The sequence below is a fragment of the Ceratotherium simum genome, chromosome 27 (genome assembly GCF_057802395.1).
Source record: "Ceratotherium simum simum isolate JZ-2026a chromosome 27, ASM5780239v1, whole genome shotgun sequence".
NCBI lineage: Eukaryota > Metazoa > Chordata > Mammalia > Perissodactyla > Rhinocerotidae > Ceratotherium > Ceratotherium simum.
In genome coordinates this window covers 5,349,790-5,370,044 of record NC_141926.1, presented here as the reverse complement: position 1 = coordinate 5,370,044, position 20,255 = coordinate 5,349,790, and the positions used below count along the sequence as shown (strand labels likewise).

The 20,255-nt window shown below is 45.6% G+C and overlaps 1 protein-coding gene across 1 annotated transcript in view; it reads left to right on the top strand.

The window, feature by feature from the left end:
* FAM3B (FAM3 metabolism regulating signaling molecule B) overlaps positions 1 to 20,255 on the top strand; it is a 57,261-nt gene that overhangs the window by 10,080 nt on the left and 26,926 nt on the right. The window contains exon 3 of the mRNA XM_087418062.1: positions 7,089 to 7,212. Within this exon, the coding sequence (XP_087274188.1) occupies positions 7,089 to 7,212 (124 nt within the window). The remainder of the gene's footprint in view (positions 1 to 7,088; positions 7,213 to 20,255) is intronic.

The following is a 20,255-nucleotide window of genomic DNA, read 5'->3' as shown; positions in this document are numbered from 1 at the left end:
CTTATTTTATTTATTTATTCCCTTTCACTTTCCTTTTCCACTCCAGTTGACCCCCCACCCACCCCTCCGAGGTGTTTAGTGAGACCTTTCTGTTTGAATACCTCACTGCAGAATGGGCTGCTCTGTTTTGTGGGCATGTGTGTTATGGTTTACGTGACAGACCGCATCTGTTGCTTAGTTGTCACTCAGCGCCACACTTGAGGACCCGTCTGCTGTGGGCGCCTCTCCTCCGGGGCTGCTCACTGCCGCGTCGGGGCCGGGATTCGAATCCTCCTCGTGTTCCCTCCAGATTGCCTCCAGCTTGTCACCGCAGAGATGCTATCACGGGGAACATCTCATACGGTCTCCTGTGGACTTGGGTGAAATCGCCTTTGGCGTTTATAACCCAGGGGTGGAACTGTTAGGCCCTAGGGTACACATCAGCTTGACTTGACTGAGTTACGCTTGATGCCTTTCCAGAACAGCCCTGCCCGCCTGCACTCCAGCAGTGTGTGGGGCTTCTGTCCCCCGACATCCTCACCAACACTTGCCTGATCCTGCTTTGTGATTGTGTCCATCCAACACATGTCAAGTGGCAGCTGGCTGCCGTGACCAGCATTTCCCAGGTTCCTGACGAGTTTGGGAACACCAAGTCACTCCTGAGACTATTATTTCTCTGTGACAGGTAGGGCGAGGAACAAGGATCAGCTTAGGGGAAGAACCCAGACTCATGGGAACCTCTGTACAGCTTGATCCCAAGCACCCTTCAGGCGGCCGGGGCACCCGCGTGAAAAGGTGCTGAACTGGCGGGAGGGTGGCCGTGCTGGGCAGGCTGCGACTGTGAACGCAGAGCTGCGTCACGGTTTGTAAGCCTTTGTCCCTGGCCCCCACTTCTGTAGGTGACACATTTGCACCTTGACCATTTTCTCTTGGACGGATCTCTCTTTCTTGTTGATTTGCAGGGAGTTTCTTATACATATTAAGCTATTGATTCCTGTTCCCCTCATAGCACATGCCATAGTCTGTAATGATCTTCTTTAACTTATTTACTTTCTGTCTCTCCTCTGCGTGTGTAAGCTGTTCTATTCACTGCCGTCCCCATAGAGTTGAGGACAGTATCTGGGGTTTAATAAATACTTGTGTAATAAGAATTTGTGAATGAGTGAAGGGATGAATCTGGTTTGGAAGCCACATATATAGACCCCACACACTGCTCACCACACCAGGCTGTAAAGGAGAATAACTAAAAAGAGAACCCTCTTGAGTTCATCTTCCACATACTTCAGATATAAGGTTGTTCAATGATTTTCTTGGAAAGTCTTGTGAGAGAGAACTAAACCAAACGAATCAGCTGTGTTTACTCACCTGCCTGGACTCTCGACCAAGATGAAATGAATTGACAGCAATCCAGTGGCTGTTGCTGAGGGAACACTGATGGGAGAGCCAGGAAAATGATTTTTTTTTTTTTTGGTGAGGAAGATTGGCTCTGAGCTAACATCTGTTGCCAATCCTCCCCTTTTTGCTGAGGAAGATTAGCCCTGAGCTAACATCTGTGCCCATCTTCATTTTTTGTATGTGGGACACTGCCACACATGGCTTGATGAGTGGTGTATGTCCACGCCTGGAATTCAAACCTGCGAACCCCAGGCCGCCGAAGCGGAGCGTGTGAACTTAACAACTACACTGCTGGGCTGGCCCCCAGTTTATTTTTTTTTTTAAAGTTTGTACTCCCGCTATTTTTTTTTTGCTGGGGAAGATTCGCCGTAAGCTAACGTCTGTTGCCAATGTTCCTCCATTTTACATCCTCTCCCCCACTGCAAAGCCCCGGTACACAGTTGTGTATATTTGTAAGTTCTTCTGGTTCTTCTAGGTGAGCCACCGCCACAGCATGGCTACTGATAGACGAGTGGTATGGTTCTGCACCAGGGAACCAAAGCCGGGCTGCCAAAGTGGAGCACGCTGAACTTCAAGCGCTAGGCCATCAGGGCTGGCTCAGGAAAACGAATTTTTAATTCTAATCCCACCACTACCTAGCTGTTAATGCCTGTGAGTTGTTCCTCATCTGTAAATGAAGGGACATTATAGATGATGTCTGTATCTAAGGCTCTTTCTAGTTTGGAAATAAATCCTACCTTCCACGTTGCCGTGTCCTCTGAAATACAGCTCTACTTGGTAAAAGCACTGTATCACAGCCTTAAACATGATAGATGGTCCACATCTCGGTGCCCCTACACTGAAGGCATACGAGCAACAGTGCTACTCACGTTTGGGGGGCACAGGGACAAAGGCCTAGGGAAGGTGACACAGCGCTGCATCCACTCAGTCTGTCCGTGAATGTGCCTCTGCCCACTCCACGCTGTGCGAGGAGTTCAGCATCTTTTTACTTCAGCGTCGCTGAGCCCAATGGACCGGTGCTCCGACAGTCTATTGCACTGGCCTCACCGCACTCAGGCTGCTGGTAAATCACTGTCGTTGATTGATTAGCAGAGAGACGAGCACTCTCTGTGTGCCTTCTGGTCTTTATCTTTGTGAACTGGACTTTAATCTCATACAGAACAGTGAAGTGAGTTGAAACGGCTGAAATGCCCTCAGCACCAGACAGCTAGCCATCCTTTTGTTTGCCTGGTATACACGACAAGATCGTATTTCTGCAATCGTTTTCTTCATTTAAGGGGATGAATGAGATTATCATGCTAAATCAGGAAGTATTTAAGAAAGACAGATTCCTGGACCCCGTTCAGGGAAATTAAAAAATCTGTGGGTCCGGAGTGGAGTCTAAGAAACTATATTTGTTTTAATTAATGTAAGGACAGGAAAGGAGAATAATTTCTAAGACAGAAATTCACAGCAGGAGGCCCACTGTGTCGGGATGACGTTGCTGATGAGGGCCTTCAGTCTTTCTTAAACTAATAGATTCTTCTGGAGACACATAAGCAGGATACTGACTGCGAGGCCCACCGTTCTCTGGCCGGGGCATCAGGCTTCTACGTATCCATGTGAACTTTACCATTTGACTTTTTGGGAGGGAATTTCAGAAAAAGCGCCGAGGACCTGGATATGGCCCTCAATGATCGTGGTGGGAGAAGAGGCAGGATTTGGAAAAAGATCTCTTTTCTCACAAGACATATCTACCCCTCCACGGCCCCAACCTGAATAAGGAAGACAATCTTCTGCCTTCGTTCACATAATACATTTTGTGCTCCTAGGAAATGGATGGAAGGTTAAGAAAGCCTTAAAACAATGCCATACAAGTTACCCAACAGATCCCAGGCACTGTGAGAAAATGTAGATACCCATTTCCATGTCACCCTTAGTCCCTAGAGCCACATCCTCCTTGGAGAATCTGGTGAAAATCAAATGCCTCCCTTCTAGAAAATGCATCTGCACATAGCCACATAAACAGCACTTGTACTTTGCAGGGGCCTCGGATTCGGAAGCCCTGCCCTCGGCAGTCAGGAAGCCTAACTCCCCACAAAGTGCAGGGTCCTGCTTCCAGCCACCCCAGCACCCAGGGGGGCTGGCTCCCACGTGGACAGCAAGGCCCCTGCCTGGCGACCTGCCCATTGTGCTGTTGACCCCACAGGAGGAGGAGGGCGGTGGGGAGGCATCCCTGCGGGACCCCCAGGGACAGCTGCTCCGGAAGGTTCCAGCATCAGGCCTTCAGGTGAGTAGCCTGGGGTCAGAGGGCAGGAGAGGCGGGCAGGCGGAGTCTTGTCCAGGACCGTGCTTGCTCTGCTAGACCGGTCACTCTGTTGCTGTCCGTGAGCCGCAGCCCACTTTGTCTCCTCGGGACCTGCTTCTCCTAGGGGAGGCCTGGCCCCCTCTCCTGCCCGGAGGCCCGGCCCCTGCTTTCCCCTATCTGCTCTCAGTTTGGGGTCTACTGCCCCTGCCTCGGGCACTGTCGTGGGAGGCGCCGGGGCCTGGGTGCTCCTAGAGGTATTTACTTGGGGTTCACAATGCCTGTTGGTGCTGGGGCCAAAGAAAGAAGGGCAAAGAATGAGAATGTCAGGGGGTGGGGGGGGGGAAGCCAGGGTTTCCACACCTGCAGGTGCTGCCTCAGAGGGGTCTTTTTTTTTTTTTAATTTTAGGAAATGTGAAAGTTCACCTAGAAGGTATTCACTGCTATTGTTACAAGCAAAAATATGTTTGAAGTCAAAACTGTTATTTGATTTGTTTGCGGGCACAGCCCTTAGCTAAATCATAAAAACACTGATTATTTTATCACTTTCCAGCATTTTTGCAAGTAAGTGCTCTAGCCTCAGGCCTTGTTACCCTCCCCTTCCCCATGACGCGGAGGTGTAGTTTCTGACTTAGGTTGAACCTCTCTCTGCTTTGCAAGCTGCTTTGGCACTCACTGACCGGACCGCGTGGTTGCACAGGAGCCGGTCAGTGCACGGTCGGTGGCGGGAAATGTGTGGCCGGGTATGTATACCTGGGGCGTCTCTCTTCAGGGTCCAGCTTCAAGAGCAGCGTGGTGGATGCTTTTCGGTGGCTCTGGAAGAGCCCCTGCCTCTTTCACCCACGGGAATCTTTCTCTGTCTCATTTGCAATGTCTACAGACCCTGTTTGTCTGCTTCTGTTTTTTCAGCTGGCTTTAAAACAAAGCAGAATACCTTTCCAGGTTTCCCTCGCTAGCCTGCTATTGTGCTGTCTCCAAATTTCCATATCACGTAGGGGTTGGAGGTACACACTGTCCTCGGTGTCCTCGTGGCCTTATCTCTTAAGCTCCGCTGGGGCCGGGGCTGTGCCAGACCCTCCACCTCTGCGAGTCATCATAGCACAGCTGTCATGCCCGGCGCTCCCGGGGAGGACGTACGTCCTTCTCATTGTCTAGCTGAGAGGATCACTTGGCCAGTGCAGTCCTGCAGCAGTGTGAGGATGGCAAAGGGGCGTGGAAACAGTGTCCTTCTCCGAGAGCAGAGGGCTGGTTCTGTGAATCCTGGGCCAGTCGTGCCGAGAACAGCAGGGTCCACAGGAAGTGAGCAAGGCTATGTGCTTGTTAAGGGAAACGGGGCGACAGGGAGGATGAGTGTGGACCCCACTCTAGAGCCTTCCCTCTAGGTTGAGAATAGTGCATTCAGGACATCTGCCAAGTCGGGAAACGGGGCACGCCTGCTCTTACACAGTATCTTACTTGCATTTTCAAATACTCTGCTCAATGTGTTTTTAGGTAAATTACCTCTAAATTTAAAGTAATGAGCATTATTATTAAATGTTTTTAATTAAAATTAATACACAGTAGTGTCCACAACTCTAGACACACTGGAAGGATACTGTCTTTATAGCAGTTTTCATGTCAGTGCTTAGATCCCTTGCTTTAAATTTAGGTGTCTGGAGATTGAGAAAAAGCATATCGAGTCTGTTATTTGAAAATGTAAGTAATGCAACATACTGTGTAAATATGTTTAATCTATGTTTTGCAGCTTTGCAGATGCCCTCTATGCATGGAAAAGTCTAGAAGGAAATATGCCAAAAGATAAAACAATGACGACTCTTTACAGTGAAAATATGTCGGATTTTTTTCCTCCTTTCTGCTTTTCTATGACTTCCAGTTTTCTTATGCAGAAATTAAATAAGGAAAGATAAAATCTCCTGGTCCTTTCTTATTTAGAAAATTAGGGCTCAGTTTCTCGGAAGCCATCTTGTCAAAGTAGGTGCAGATTTTTGCCCCACCAAGGGGCCAGATGTCCATGCGTTTGCTCAGCAAACACTGGCGGGGCAGCCGTGTGCGCCACACCGGACTTAGTGCTGGGGAGGGTGCAGTGGAAAATAAACAGACGACATCCTAGCCGTCAGGGAGAATTTTTAAAAAAGTAGACAGTAGGATATTAGAAAGTGATGAGAGCTAAGGAAAAGAAGATAAACCGGAGCAGGCTGGGCAGCGTGGGTGGTCAGCGATGGGGTGGGGCGGGTAAGGAGGAAGAGATGTGAAGGGGTGAGTAGACGTGATGTTGGGGTGCACACTCCCTGAAGAACTCTGCTTTCTCCTCCTGGGCACCGAGGGCTGGGGGCACACCCAGTTCCTGTGGTCACCAGGAATCTCTGCCCCCGTCCAGCTCAGCGGCAGCAGCCTGCTGTCACCGTGCTCATCTGCACCCCGGTTCTCTCCAGCAGGGCCGCCCAGAGTGGTGCTGTTTGCCTTCGTCGCGGTATCTCGTCTTGTGTGTTTTACCACTTGTCTGGCTGTCCTTATAGCCCTGTGCCCTAAATCAGAGAAGCCCAGTAATCCATTAAACAGAGCCCCAGCCCCAGTCAGACTGCAGGAGTGAGAGCACTTCCTAAATTTTTTTCTGGGGACTCAGATCTCAATTTGAACCAAGCACAGCGCCGTGGGTCCTGTGGACGGGGACAGCCAGCCACACCTGTGATGTGAGCAGGGAGACACATCTGGTGGTGATGGCAGCACAGCCCCCAGCAGTGGGAGATGCATGGGGGCCGTCCAGGGCCAGCCGGGCTCCTCAGACAGGTGCCTGGTTCTCCCCAGTTGCTGACCTCTGTGAAATGGGGGTGCTGGGCCATCATCTCCAGGGCCTGCCAGCACTGATGTCATAGTGTCCCCAGCAAGAAAGCTCAGTGCCTCAGGCTCAAGGGAAAGGAGAGAGGGGTCAGCCATGGCCAGAGGGGGGCGTGTGTGCGTGTGAGTGTGCACGCGCACGCGCGAGCGCGTCAGGGTGTGTAAATGCAGAAGCTGGGTAGATGCCCCATAGATGGCTATTGCTTCATTCACCAGCACTCTTAGACCCAAGTAATCTTCCTTTGATTGTAATACAAAATACGCATTGCCTGCTGAGAGTGTGAGGTAGGCGGCCGCCAGCCTCGGGCAGATTCCCAGCTCTTTTGAGTTGTTATGCCTACTCAACATCCCCTTCTTTTTGCATATTTGTTATTGTATGACAAAAGCAGATTACATGAACTTTGTATCTTCAGGGGAATTTCCAATGCTCCTAATGAAAATTGGTGACCCCTTCCCCACTCCAGTTTGTCCCCACTCCACTGGGACTTGCCGGTGTGACATCATGGGATACAATGGCTGCCGTTCACGGTCAAGCAGTGGTTTCCTCTGATAAATACGTGCATGATGCTGACTGTCGCCTTCTTGTTCCTTACAGCCCCAGCCCCTAAAAGGCAAAAATGCGACCACTGGACCCCGTGCCCCGAGGACACCTATGCCTACCGTTTGCTCAGCGGGGGTGGCAGGGACAAGTACGCCAAAATCTGCTTTGAGGACGAGCTGTAAGTACCCATGTGGAGAAAGAAAACATAGCTCTCCCACCTGATTCTTTCCCTTCTGCTCCTGGGAGAGAAGGGCGTGGCCTTGACCTCAGGCAAAGCCTGAGAGCGTCCCCCTAGAACTGGGAGTGCCACCCCGTGCTCACTGGGGGGGACGCGGATTGTTTCCTATGGCATTGTCGGGGGAAGAGGAGGAATCCCCCTCTGCCCTTTCCCTTAAGGTTCTTATGGCTGGCCAAATAATCAACAAGACAGGTTAGAAAGAGAAAATAATACCAAGTTTAATAACATGTATACATGGGAGAAAGCAGGGACACTGCGTTTCTCAACACAATAGCAGAAATTCTCGTCTTAAATATCATGTTCAGCCAACGACAAAGGAGGATGTTGGGGGTGGGGGGAGTCAGTTACAGGAGATTACCACTAAAGCACAGTAAACAAGAGTAAGGTTTATTATGCAGTTTTAAGGCCTCACCTTCTACATTGATAAGTCTCTAGAAATGAGGTCATCCCCCCTCTTCCCAATACAGAGAGGGAGATACCTTTACAAATGGAGACTTCCCTTGTAAATGATTGTCTGGTAACTCCTCGCAGGGCCATCCAGAGCATGTGGCCAGAGAGACAGAACTTCTGATAAGATGGGCTTGTTGGTGCCTTTTCTATTGTAACCTCTATCCTACATTATCTTTATAGCAGTCATGATAATAACTCCTTCCTGAAACAGATCTTTTGTTTTAAAATTTTTAGGCAGTTTGGAAGGGGAAACTCAAATATTCTTCCTGAGTTCTCTGAGTCCTTATTGTCTTCAGCTCGAAATAATCTGCATACTAGAGTGGTGCTTCCTGGGGTAGCTTGCCCTGAGCACCATCAGTTCCCTTCTCTGAAACTTCCCTAGAAGTTTCAGATATTAAAAGCTGAGCTGGTGACTGTGGAGAGAGAAATCGGGTTAGTATCTGAGTGATAAGAAGTCTGCAAAGAGAGAAAAGAACGTAGATTAGAATGAGGATGAACAAGCAGAAAAGAACAAATTGGAGCACATTTTTTTACACTCCATTAAACCAGTCTCCCAATCTTGGAAATAAGTCAGTCTAATAAAATGTGTGAGCTTCGTTTATCTGATGAAAAATGTCAATCTTTTCTTTTAATAGATTTAAGTTAGATATTACTTGACCTGTTTGATTTACATAAAAGCAACATTTTTCTGCAATGATTGCACATGCTCCTCCTTGCTGGGCAGTGAGTGCATCCAGAGCACGTCGATTTTGGAGCAGCACAGAGGCTAGGCTGTTAATCTCTGACTGGAGTATGTTCAAGGTTTGCATGGTAGTGTTGAACTCGTGCTCTATTATCATAGAGAGATTTAAGATTGCCTTTTCCAACTCATAATCTCCAAAGCTGGGGAATAGGACTCTCAAGGCTGAAAAGAACTTGGAGTTGTGATACACAAGTGGATTTTCTACGATTTTTCGACTGGCACGTTTATGTGGCACAATCTTATGAACAAACGAACCCAAGTTTATAATTTGGCTGGCATTTAAGGTGGAGTGTTTGGTGACAGAAGGAGCCAGGTATCCAAGTCCGCATTGTCCTGACCAATTAGGTGGGAATCCTTTATACACTTTGTTGCCGCATAAAATGAAAAGACCAGTGTAGTTTAAAGACAAGGTTAGAATTGAGTCTGTAGTTCCCAGGATCTGGACTATTTTATGATCTGTGCCACTTGCACTGTTATTACCTAAACATCTCTATTTCTCATGAACTCCTGTCAGTCTGCGAGAACAGAACAGATTGTGGAATAGCTGGTACAGGAGGCCTGCAGTCTGATTTTGGCAGCTATAAAGCCTGGTCTTGTCACCTGACCAGGTGAGTCTAGATTTTTCATCCACCCATATATAGTCTGTGGCATTGGGCAGCTTAACCATGCGGATAGCTGCGATACCCCAAGTTGCACATGGGTGGCTCATAAGCCATCTAGAGCACTTGGTGATTTGGCAAATGTTTGTGCCAGAGGGAGTAGTGATAGAGTCACTTATAATTCCCTTGAGAGTTCTGAAGATGCCACCTGCGGAATCAAACCACAGAGTTTGACTGCAATATTGTCTCGGTATGTCACCCAGGAAAGGTCTAGCGCCATGTTTACTTTCAATGCAGAGGGAAAAACTTTTACCTATTGCTTGTACTTGGGCAAGGGACAGTCTTTGACCTTTTAAGTAGTCTTTCTGGGGCCCAAGTGACTCACCAGGAGAAGAAGCAGAGTGAAGTTTCCCTTGTTGCAGATACCATAATTTGTTATTCTTTTATTTTTCTTATTTAGTCCACCAGTTGTTCATATCAGCAGGAACAAAGACTAGTTCAGGTTCTTTTGCACTATCTAGCTGTTGACATAACCAACAGTCAGATTGATTAGTTAGCGTGGCTAGGCCTTGGTAAACTGGCATAAGGGGGTGTTTGGTCTGTGCCCGACCTGTTGAAAAGGAGAGGGTTAGTAAAAGCAAGACACAGATCGGAAAAGAGCCCATAGCGGAGACTTAGAGAAGGGAAGAGGGACAGATAGAGACCAGCATTCTCCAGTCAGCTTTTTAATAACTGATTAAAAAAAAAAAATATATATATATATATATATACACACATATATATATCTACTAATAGTTTGTGTGTGTGAGTGTGTATATATATCATGAGTTTTAAAGCAAGGGGGAGGAAATGGGTCAAAGTAGCTTTTTTTGATCTGTGATCTTGGGAAAAGCTGTCTACTTTGTGATGTCAGCTGTTTCTGGGGCCTGGGTTTTGGCCCTCGAAATCCTTAGTTTAAGGTCACCTGTGGGGATTATCTCTCAGTTGTCTTGAGAGCGATGTTCTGGGTCTATTTTGGCGTGGCTTGCATGGATCTAGGAAGATTTTTTTTTTATTTTGATGGCAGTGCAGGTCGTCAGTAAGACTTCATAAGGTCCTTTCTAGCGAGGTGACAGTGCGTGTTTTCTTTTAAAGACCTTGATGTACACCCGGTCTCCTGGTCGAAAGGGATGGCAAGGCTTGTCAGAAGGTGGGGGCCACGCCTCTTTTACCTGTTGACGATATGCTTCAAGTATACTAGTTAATTTTTGTATATAACTAGTCATAGCATCAAATTGTTTACTTAAGTTCCCATAATATTTATTTAATCTAGGAATTGAAGGTTTAGAGACGCCAGTAGGCATCGGACGTCCAAAAACCATTTCTTCTTGATGGAGTGTCCCTTTTATCATTATATATTTCCCTTCTTTGTCTTTCTTAACCTGTTTTATCTTGAAGTCTACTTTGTCTGATATGAGTATGGCAACACCTGCTTTCTTTTGTTTGCCATTAGCTTGGAGTATTGTCTTCCATCCGTTCACTCTGAGCCTGTGCTTGTCTTTAGTGCTAAGATGTGTTTCCTGAAGGCAGCATATTGTTGGGTCTTGCTTTTTAATCCATCCTGCCACTCTGTATCTTTTGATTGGAGAATTCAATCCATTTACATTTAGGGTAATTATTGATATATGAGGGCTTAATGTTGCTGTTTTGTCACTTATTTTCTGGTTCTTTTGCATTTCCTTTGTTTCTTGTCCCATTTGTTTCGGACTGCCAATTCAGTTTGGTTGTTCTATCTTGTGACTCTTCTAGTTTTCTCTTTGTTTATCATATGTGGTTTTGTTTTGATTATTTGTTTAGTGGTTACCTTGAGGTTTGGGCAAAAAATCTTGTGTATGAGATAGTCCATTATCTGATGGCCTCCTATTTCCTTATACTAAGTCAATTCAATCACTTTCCTCTTCCCCTTCTAAGTTGTTCTTGTTATACCTTATTCTATCTTGTGTTGTGGCTGTGTGTTTACAGTGATGAGGTTAAATTTATTTTTGGTGAGTTTCTTCCTTTGATCTTTGAATTTAGTATTTAAGTGGTTGCTAACCTATTCCGGTAAAGATCTACTATTTTTCTGAGTTTGTCTACCTACTTTTATCCTTGCTCCAAGCTTTGTGTTCCCTTTCTCTTCTTTTTTTCAGGCCTGAGGGCCTTCTTGAGTATTTCTTGTAGTGGGGGTCTCGTGGCCATGAACTCCCTTAGCTTTTGTTTATCTGGGAGAGTTACTATTTCTCCATCATATTTGAAGGATATTTTTGCTGGATAGAGTATTCTTGGCTGAAAGTTTTTGTCTTTCAGTATTTTGAATATATCATTCCAGTCTCTTCTAGCCTGTAAAGTTTCTGTTGAGAAATCCACTGAGAGCCTGATGGGAGTTCCTTTGTACGTTATTTTTTGTTTTTGTCTAGCTGCCCTTAATATTGTTTCTTTGTCATTGACCCTGGCTAGCCTTACCACTAGGTGTCGTGGTGAAGGCCTTTGTCTGTTAATGTATATAGGTGTCCTGTTGGCTTCGCTTACTGGTATTTCCTGCTCCTTCCCCAGATTTGGGAAATTCTCAGCTATTATTTCCTTGAATAGTCTCTCTGTTCCTCTTTCCCTCTCCTCTCCCTCAGGAATACCTATAATTCTTATGTTACATTTTCTAATAGAGTCAGATATTTCTCGGAGTCTTTCTTCATTTCTTTTTAGTCTTAGTTCTCTCTCCTCTTCCATCTGGAGTATATCTGTATTCCTATCCTCTAAAGTGCTAATTCTTTCCTCCATATTGTCAGCTCTGTTCTTTAAAGATTCCAGGTTCTCCTTTATCTCCTCCATTGTGTTCTTCATCTCCATCAGCACTGATTGGTTTTTCTTTATGATTTCAATCTCTTTTGTGAAGAAACTCCTAATCTCATTGAATTGTTTGTCTGTGTTGTCTCGTATTTCATTGAGTGTTTTTATGATAGCTATTTTGAAATCTCTGTCATTTAGATTATGGATTTCTGTGTCTTCGGGGTTGATTTCTGGGTGCTTGTCATTTTGTTTCTGGTCTGGTGATTTCATATATTTTTGCATTGTGGTTCCTGTGTTGGTTTTGTTTTTCCTCATCCTGGAAATCTCTGGTTGCAATTTCCACCTGCCGCCACTGTCTGGTGGTAAAGGGCTGTGCAGTCTAAGCCCCCTGCGCTCTGCCCCGGTTTTTCTGCTGCAATCCGCAGTTTTGTTTTGTTTTGTTTTTTTTCCCGCTGCGATTCATGGGTCGGGTCGTTTGATCGGGTCTGCCGCGGATCTCTTGGTCTGGTCTGCTGCAGATCACTAGGTCTGGTCTGGTCGGTTGAGCTGCAGGGTCCGGTTTGCGGGGAGGGTGGAGCTCTCTCTTTTGCCCTCTGGGTCCCTGACATGGGAGGCTTCTCGTTTGCCCCTCTTTATCCGCTCTCTGGGGTGCTCAGATGTTGATGGTAGCCCTGTGGCTCTTCTGAGTCCTCTGTGCGGGAGTTTCCCACTGGCTGAGAGAGTCCGAAGAGCTATGGTTTCAACGCCGAGGGCCGCCCCTCCCCCCTCTCTGGGAGCCGCGCGGACCGGGATCGCTGATCTGATGGGGAGGGAGAGGAGTTCTCCTTACCTCTCCCCACTTCCTCCGGGGCCCAGCACGTTCCGCTCTCAGGTGTGCGGCAGTGTGGATCTTTCCGCTCTAGCTTTTCACTGTCTGGGATTCCGTTGTTGGTCTGTGACTGTTCCTTTTGTTGTATCTTGTCGGGGGAAGAGTTCATGGGAAAGCTCACTCCGCCATGATGATGACGTCACTCCCAAAAACTATTTCAAAAGGAGTCAGTCAATGCCTTCTATTTGGAGTATTTTGAATCTTCATAAGGGCCAAGGGCAGAGCTTCTGGCCATTTAAGTCTAGTTTCTTGACAGACTTTTCCTAGAGTTTTTTTTATATCTAGATTTTTACGTTCCACTTGCCCTGATAACTGAGGGTGATATGGGGTATGAAATTTTAATGAATACCCCAGAGTTTTTGCAAGCAAGTGGTTTATCTCTGCTGTAAAATGAGTTCCTTGGTCTGATTCAATCCATAAAGGAACGCCAAAGCGAGGAATAACTTCAGTTATTAATTTCTTTACCACTGTTGTGGCATCTGCATGTCTGGTCGGATAGCATTCAGTCCATCCACTAAACATGCAGACAATAACCAAACAGTGAGAGTAACCTAAAGCTGAGGGCAAGTCTATAAAATCCATTTGGAGTGCTGCAAAAGGCAGCGTGGGCCTGGGAGGACTTCCTGGATCACACCGATTTCTCCCAGAAACTTGGTAAGATTTGCAAGTTGTGTGCTGGGAGGTGATTTGGTCAGATATTTTATGGATGCCAGGGCAAAACCAATTGTCTTTTAGTTCCTTAACTCTCCCCCGTTTGCACTATGTCCCATTTGGTGGGAGATGAGTGTAAGCTGAAAAGTCAGAAGAAAAGGAGCTACTGGAAGTCTATTTGGTCTAATGTATAATCTATCTGATAATTGTTTGGCACCCTTTTGTATCTAATTGTCTTTTTCAGATTGTGGGGCATTTGTCTGATAGTTAATACCATCAGTCAGGGATAAAGGCAGGTTTAAAAATTGGGTGGAAAACGGATAAGGGGGTCCATAGTGAGCTGCATGTTTAGCAGCTCTGTCAGCCCTGTCATTTCTTAAAGATATGACATCAATCTCTTTAGTATGGGCTGAACAATGAACAATGGCAATTTTTGAAGGAAAGTGAATAGTTTGTAATAAGGCTGCAATTAAGTGTCTATTAGCAATAGGAGTTTTTGTAGAGGTTAAGAATCTACGGGATTTTTAAATTGTGCCAACAGCATGGCAGACTCCAAAAGCATATTTGGAGTCTGTGTAAATAGTGGCGGGTTTTTTTTTTTTGCTAATGTGCAGGCCCTAGTAAGAGCTATGAGTTCAGCAGCTTGGGCTGATCTTATGGTGGGCAAAGAATAATCTTTAAGAGTTTTATGTGGGGAAACTATGGCATAACCAGTTATTATGTTTCCCTGGGAATTTTGTTTACAGGAGCCGTCACAAAACAGAAGTAAGTCTGGATTGTCTAAAGGGATGTCTGAGAGATCCTCTCGTGGCTTTGAGACCATTTCTATAGTTGCAAGGCAATCATGTGGAATGGAGTGGGGCTCTCCATCATCAGGAAGGGGCAATAAAGTAGCTGGATTTAAAGTGTTGCAACGATGTAAGATGATGGAAGGGTTAGTTAAAAGAGCCTGTTCATAGGTGGTCTGTCGCCGTGTAGAGAGGTGTTGTGTCCTATGAACTTGTAAAATAGCTGACACAGAATGTGGGACATAGAGGTGAATGGGAGAGCCTAATGTAAGAGTACTGGCCTTATCAATCAGGGTGGCAGCTGCAGCCACCGCACGTAAGCATGGGGGCATGCCTGATGCCACAGGGTCTAGTTGGCATGAGAAATATGTTATAGGACGTATTTGAGAGGCAAAAGGTTGCCCTAGAATGCCTGTAGCAATTTCATTATTTTCATGACAGTATAGATGAAAAGGCTTGTCAAAATTAGGTAAGCCGAGAGCCAGAGGCATGGACAAAGCTATTTTTAAGGCCTCAAAGGAGTTTAATGCCTCTGAGGGCCAGGAAATAGACTCTGGGGCGATATCTGGGAGAAGAGAATGTAGAGGTTTAGCAAGGGCTGTAAAATTAGGAATCTATTGGTGGCAGTAACCAGCAGCTCTTAGAAATTTACGTAGTTGTTTTTTTGTTTTGGGGAGAGGGATGGATAAAATTGACTCAAGGCGTTTGGGGGTTAGCTTTTGAATGTCTTGAGATATCTCATCTCTTAAGTAGGTAACAGTCGTTTGCACCCACTGAAGTTTAGACCTGGAGGCTTTATGGCCTCGTTCAGCTAGGGCTTTCAGGAGAATGAGAGAATCTGTAAGAGCCCCCTGCTTAGTTGGATTACAGAGTAAAAGGTCATCAACATATTGAACAAGAGTGGAGCCTTGAGTAAAGACTATAGAATCTAAGTCAGCTTTAAGGACCTGGGAAAATATTGAGGGGGACTCACAATATCTCTGAGGTATTCGAGTCTATGTTAATTGTCTCCCTTTAAATGTAAATGTGAAAAGAAATTGTGAGTCAGAGTGTAATGGGATTGAAAAGAAAGCTGAGCAGAGGTCAACTACTGTAAAGCAGGCTGCATCAGCAGGTATTGAGGTCAGGATGACAGCTGGATTAGGGACCACAGGATGCCGAGGAATTACAAAAGAGTTTATGGCTCTGAGGTCTTGTGCAAATCTATAGATTTGGTTCCCGTCTGAGTCAAATTTGTCTTCTTTTTTTACTGGCAAGATTGGAGTGTTATAGGGCGAGGAAGTAAAAACTAGTACGCCCTGTTGTAAAAGGGAGTTTATTATGGGTTGAATTTTTTGCTCGGCATCTCTGGAGAGCGGGTATTGGGCTACTGATGGAAACGGTTTATTTTTTTTCTAAGTAACGTGCACGGGCTCAGCACTAAGCAACAATCCTACCTCATTTGCATGTGTAGACCAAAGACTGATTGGGACATTTTTTAAAGACTCATCTTTCTCAGAAGGATTTAAATCAGGACAAGTTTTTATCATGGAAAGTAGGAGACTTGGGGCTTGGTCAGAAGGCAAGGAGATGAAAACACCTTTTTCATTACAATTTATAGTGGCATTGAATTTACATAACAAATCTCGGCCAAAGAGGTTTGCTGGTGAACAGTCAGAAACTAAAAAAGCGTGATGAGTGTTAAGGGGGCCTAAAGATATTGGAGTGGGCTTAGATATGGGCAGTGAAATAGGCTGTCCAGAGACTCTAACAGCTTGATAGAATCAGAGGTAACAGGTAGAGATAAATCCTTTGAACGGATAGTAGAGAATGTCGCACCAGTGTCAATTAAGAAATCCAGTTTCCGATCCTCTATTTTAAGTTTAACTGTAGGCTCAGGGGTGCGACTGAGGATCGGCTGACCCCATCATGTGAGGGAGAAATGCCCTTCAGGTGGAGAAAAATGAGCCTTTTGGGGGTGCTGGGGCCAAGCCGGAACATTTTTTAAACTTTCCCTTCTCTTAAGAGCGACACATGCCCTTTTCCAATGCCCTGGTTTCTTGTAATACATACAATTGTCCGAAGGCAAATAGGGAGACCTCTGAATGAGTTTTAGTTTACTTTCAGGGTTGAATTTTTGCTTTTCAAAAGATTCAATTTTCAAAGCAAGAAGAGTTGTCTTTAATTCTTTTTTTTTTTGCTTTCTCACTGACAATTTTCAAAGACTTGTGTAGCAGCCCCCATTATTACACTTAATGGTTGCCCTGCCCAACCAACCATACTGTTTTGAATTTGTTTCTTTATATCAGGAAGAAAATTTCCAACTAAAGCAGAAATTAGGAGATTTCTATGCTCTGGGGCTTCCGGATTTAATGCAGTGTGTCTTTGGAAAGTCTGAATAAACCATTTAGCAAAAGCTTTAGGATGTTCCCCCTCGTTCTGAGTGCATAATTTAATTTTTGACTAATTAACTTTAGGAGGAAACGCCTCTAGAATCGCTCCTATTAAACCTTGAATATCAGCCTCTAGCTGTGCCACTTCTTGGTCATCTGCAGGAGCGCCTGGGAGAGGGTCTGGCCATCTATTTTTTTTATGAAGGGGGTTTTCTCCAGGGGGCCGTCTGGCCTGTCTGATGACTACAGTGTAGTCATGGGCTGGAAGAATGCCCCTTAGCAGCCAGTCAAGGTCTCCGTGGGTGGGGCTATGAATAGCCACTAATCTTTTTAATTTTTTTCTAAATTTAGTAGGGTCTTCTGACAATGGAGGCAGGAGAGTTTTATAATTTAATAGATCAGCTGCTGTCCAGGGGACATGAATTTTCTGTAGCGGAGGTCTAGGATACATCTGCAATGGACACTGCATAGGAATGTCTGAAGCTGACAGAGCCTGATTACAGAGCCCTGGAAAGTAGGAGGAGTTGTAAGACACAGCAAAACGAACCTTCTTGCCCTTCTTGGGTGTTTCTATTAAATTTACTTCTTGGTTTTTAGCATTTACACAAGTAACCTGTATGCCCCTTGCTTGGAGGTCAGGCCTAAGCGCCCCCTGTAAGTCTTCAACAGTGAGAGAAGTTAAAACAGGCAGCTGAATGTCCTTCGGAGAAGTTGGAGTCCTGGGACCTAAGGGAACTGGCTGAGGAGGTGGCTGAGGAGCTAAGTCTTGAGGGGGAGGATTTGGGCCAGGGGCCCAGAGATCTAAAAGATCTTCTGGGGAGTCAGGGACAGGGAGTTGGGGATATAAGGGAGTGTAGGAAGGAGGAGAAAGGGAATTTTTAGTAAATTTGACTTTCAATCTTTGTTCTAACTCCGACTTTTGTTCTTTTATTTTATTAAGAGATTCCCTAAGGCTAGCCGTTATACTTTTTTGGTTTTTTTTTTAATTTGATCTTCTCATAAATACCAATAAGGCAGCTGCTTGGCATGAGAGCTCTCTAAAATATTTTTTAAATATAGAAGTTTTTCCAATTTAAAGGATCTATCGTCTGGCCATTGACGAGTAGGATCTTTATTTGTATATTTATTCCAATAGTGACTCAATCCAATAAGCCTTTTTAAGGAAAGACCTGGAGGTAACTTTCTACGTTTAGAATAAATCTTTACCATGGCCGCAAGAGGCATCCCTGGTGAGGGCACAGATGATATAGCCCCCATGATCCACAGAATTTACTCCCAAAGATATTCAGAGAAAGTAAAGACCTTCGTTGCACAGGCAGTAAGGATGGTGTAGTGAAAACGGTGTCTCCGGTCTCCCACAATAATGCGGGACACCTCCAGTCACAGACCCGCTAATCTGTGACACTGGGCAGGCGATACTGGAATGGGATTTTTCCAGCACTAACAAGCAACGAAGGTTAAGATGACAAAAGCCCTTATGGACTGGGCCCTTTATGACAAACTCCCCTGAGAGCTTGGCACAACCAGACAAAGAGACAGTTCGGAACCCCAGTCTACTCGACTGGCCACCAAGGGGCACCCCAGTAAATGCACCTTCCATATGGTGGAGACCAAGGAGAATATTCTCACTGGTCACAAAGCCAAGTTCTCAGGACACAGAACAAGACAGAGACTATTCTGGGAGGAAAAGGGATCAAGATTAAAACCAAGAGTACTCTACCAAATTTAAACCAAGAGTCACTAAAAGCACAAGAAACTAGTGTCCCAAATATTTTCTCCTGCCAATCTAAATTTAGAAAGAGAAAAAATTTTCACCATTTCCTTCCGCCGGACTCTGCAGATAGAGATTCTGGGAGGCTGACGTGGTAAGAAGTCTTACCTTTTTGCCAGCTTTCGTCAGGCGTTCCCGTATCTCATCATCTGCAGTAGTCCAGGGAGAAGGCAGGTCTTCCAGCCAGAGAAGGCAACTTGCCAGCCAGTGTGGATCCTGCCGACTACGCCAAAACTGTCGGGGTAAGAGGAGGAATCCCCCTCTGCCCTTTCCCTTAAGGTTCTTATGGCTGGCCAAATAATCAACAAGACAGGTTAGCAGGAGAAAATAATATCAAGTTTAATAACATGTATACATGGGAGAAAGCAGGGACACTGCGTTTCTCAACACAATAGCAGAAATTCTCGTCTTAAATATCATGTTCAGCCAACGACAAAGGAGGATGTTGGGGGTGGGGGTGTCAGTTACAGGAGATTACCACTAAAGCACAGTAAACAAGAGTAAGGTTTATTATGCAGTTTTAAGGCCTCACCTTCTACATTGATAAGTCTCTAGAAATGAGGTCATCCCCCCTCTTCCCAATACAGAGAGGGAGATACCTTTACAAATGGAGACTTCCCTTGTAAATGATTGTCTGGTAACTCCTCGCAGGGCCATCCAGAGCATGTGGCCAGAGAGACAGAACTTCTGATAAGATGGGCTTGTTGGTGCCTTTTCTATTGTAACCTCTATCCTACATTATCTTTATAGCAGTCATGATAGTAACTCCTTCCTGAAACAGATCTTTTGTTTTAAATTTTTTAGGCAGTTTGGGAGGGGAAACTCAAATATTCTTCCTGAGTTCTCTGAGTCCTTATTGTCTTCAGCTCGAAATAATCCACATACCAGAGTGGTGCTTCCTGGGGCAGCTTGCCCTGAGCACCATCAGCTTTATCTGGAACAGAACTTAGTTTATATTTTGTACTCTTCTTTGACTATGTGGCACAGCCCCTCAAAGTCATGGAAACACCAAAATTCAGCAGATACATGTTTCCTTCCATTTTGCATTATGGTCCTCACCCCCATGGATTAAAGCAGGTATAGTGTCTCTCTGCAGCCTCACCTCCATTTAGCTTGTCTCAGGTTCTGTATGATCATCCACGATAGCCTACATAAATCCTGGCTCCTGGAGCTGTCCCAGTGTAGTGTAGTCCTTTGCTAGAGTGGCCATAGCAAAGTACCGCAGACTTGGCAGCTTAAACAACAGAAATTTATTGTCTCAGTCTGGAGGCCAGAAGTCCAAGATCATGGTGTCAGGAGGTGAGGGCTGCTTCCCTCTGAGGCTGTGGGGGAGAATCTGTTTCATCCTCTCTTCTTGCATTGTAGACGGCTGTCTTCTTCCTGTGTCTTCACATCGCCTTCCCTCTGTGTGTGTGTCTGTGTCCAAATTTCCCCTTTTAAAAAGGACACCAGTCACATTGGATTAGGGATCACCCCGAAGACCTTGTTTAACTTCATCACCTCTTTTAGAGATCCTGTCTCCAAAGGAGATCACATTCAGGGCACATTCCGGGGGTTAGGACTTCAGCATTTGAGTTTTGAGGGAACACAATGCCATCCATAACACCCAGCTGAAGGATGCTCAGGCGATGAAATAATTCCTATAGGTGAGGGAGAATGTGGGCTGTTCCTAACAGGGAGGAGGAAGCCATTGCTAATTATCCCAGCCCTTTCTCCAAAGCTGGCACACCTTCCTTTGTGTTGTTGGTTGGTCTGTTGCCCACAGCACTTGGCACTTGCTGCATTTCCCACCCTCCATCTTTTGTGTGTGTGTGTGTGTGTGAGGAAGATTAGCCCTGAGCTACCATCTGTTGCCAATCCTCCTCTTTTTGCTGAGGAAGCTTGGCCCTGGGCTAACATCTGTGCCCATCTTCCTCTGCTTTATATGTGGGACACTTGCC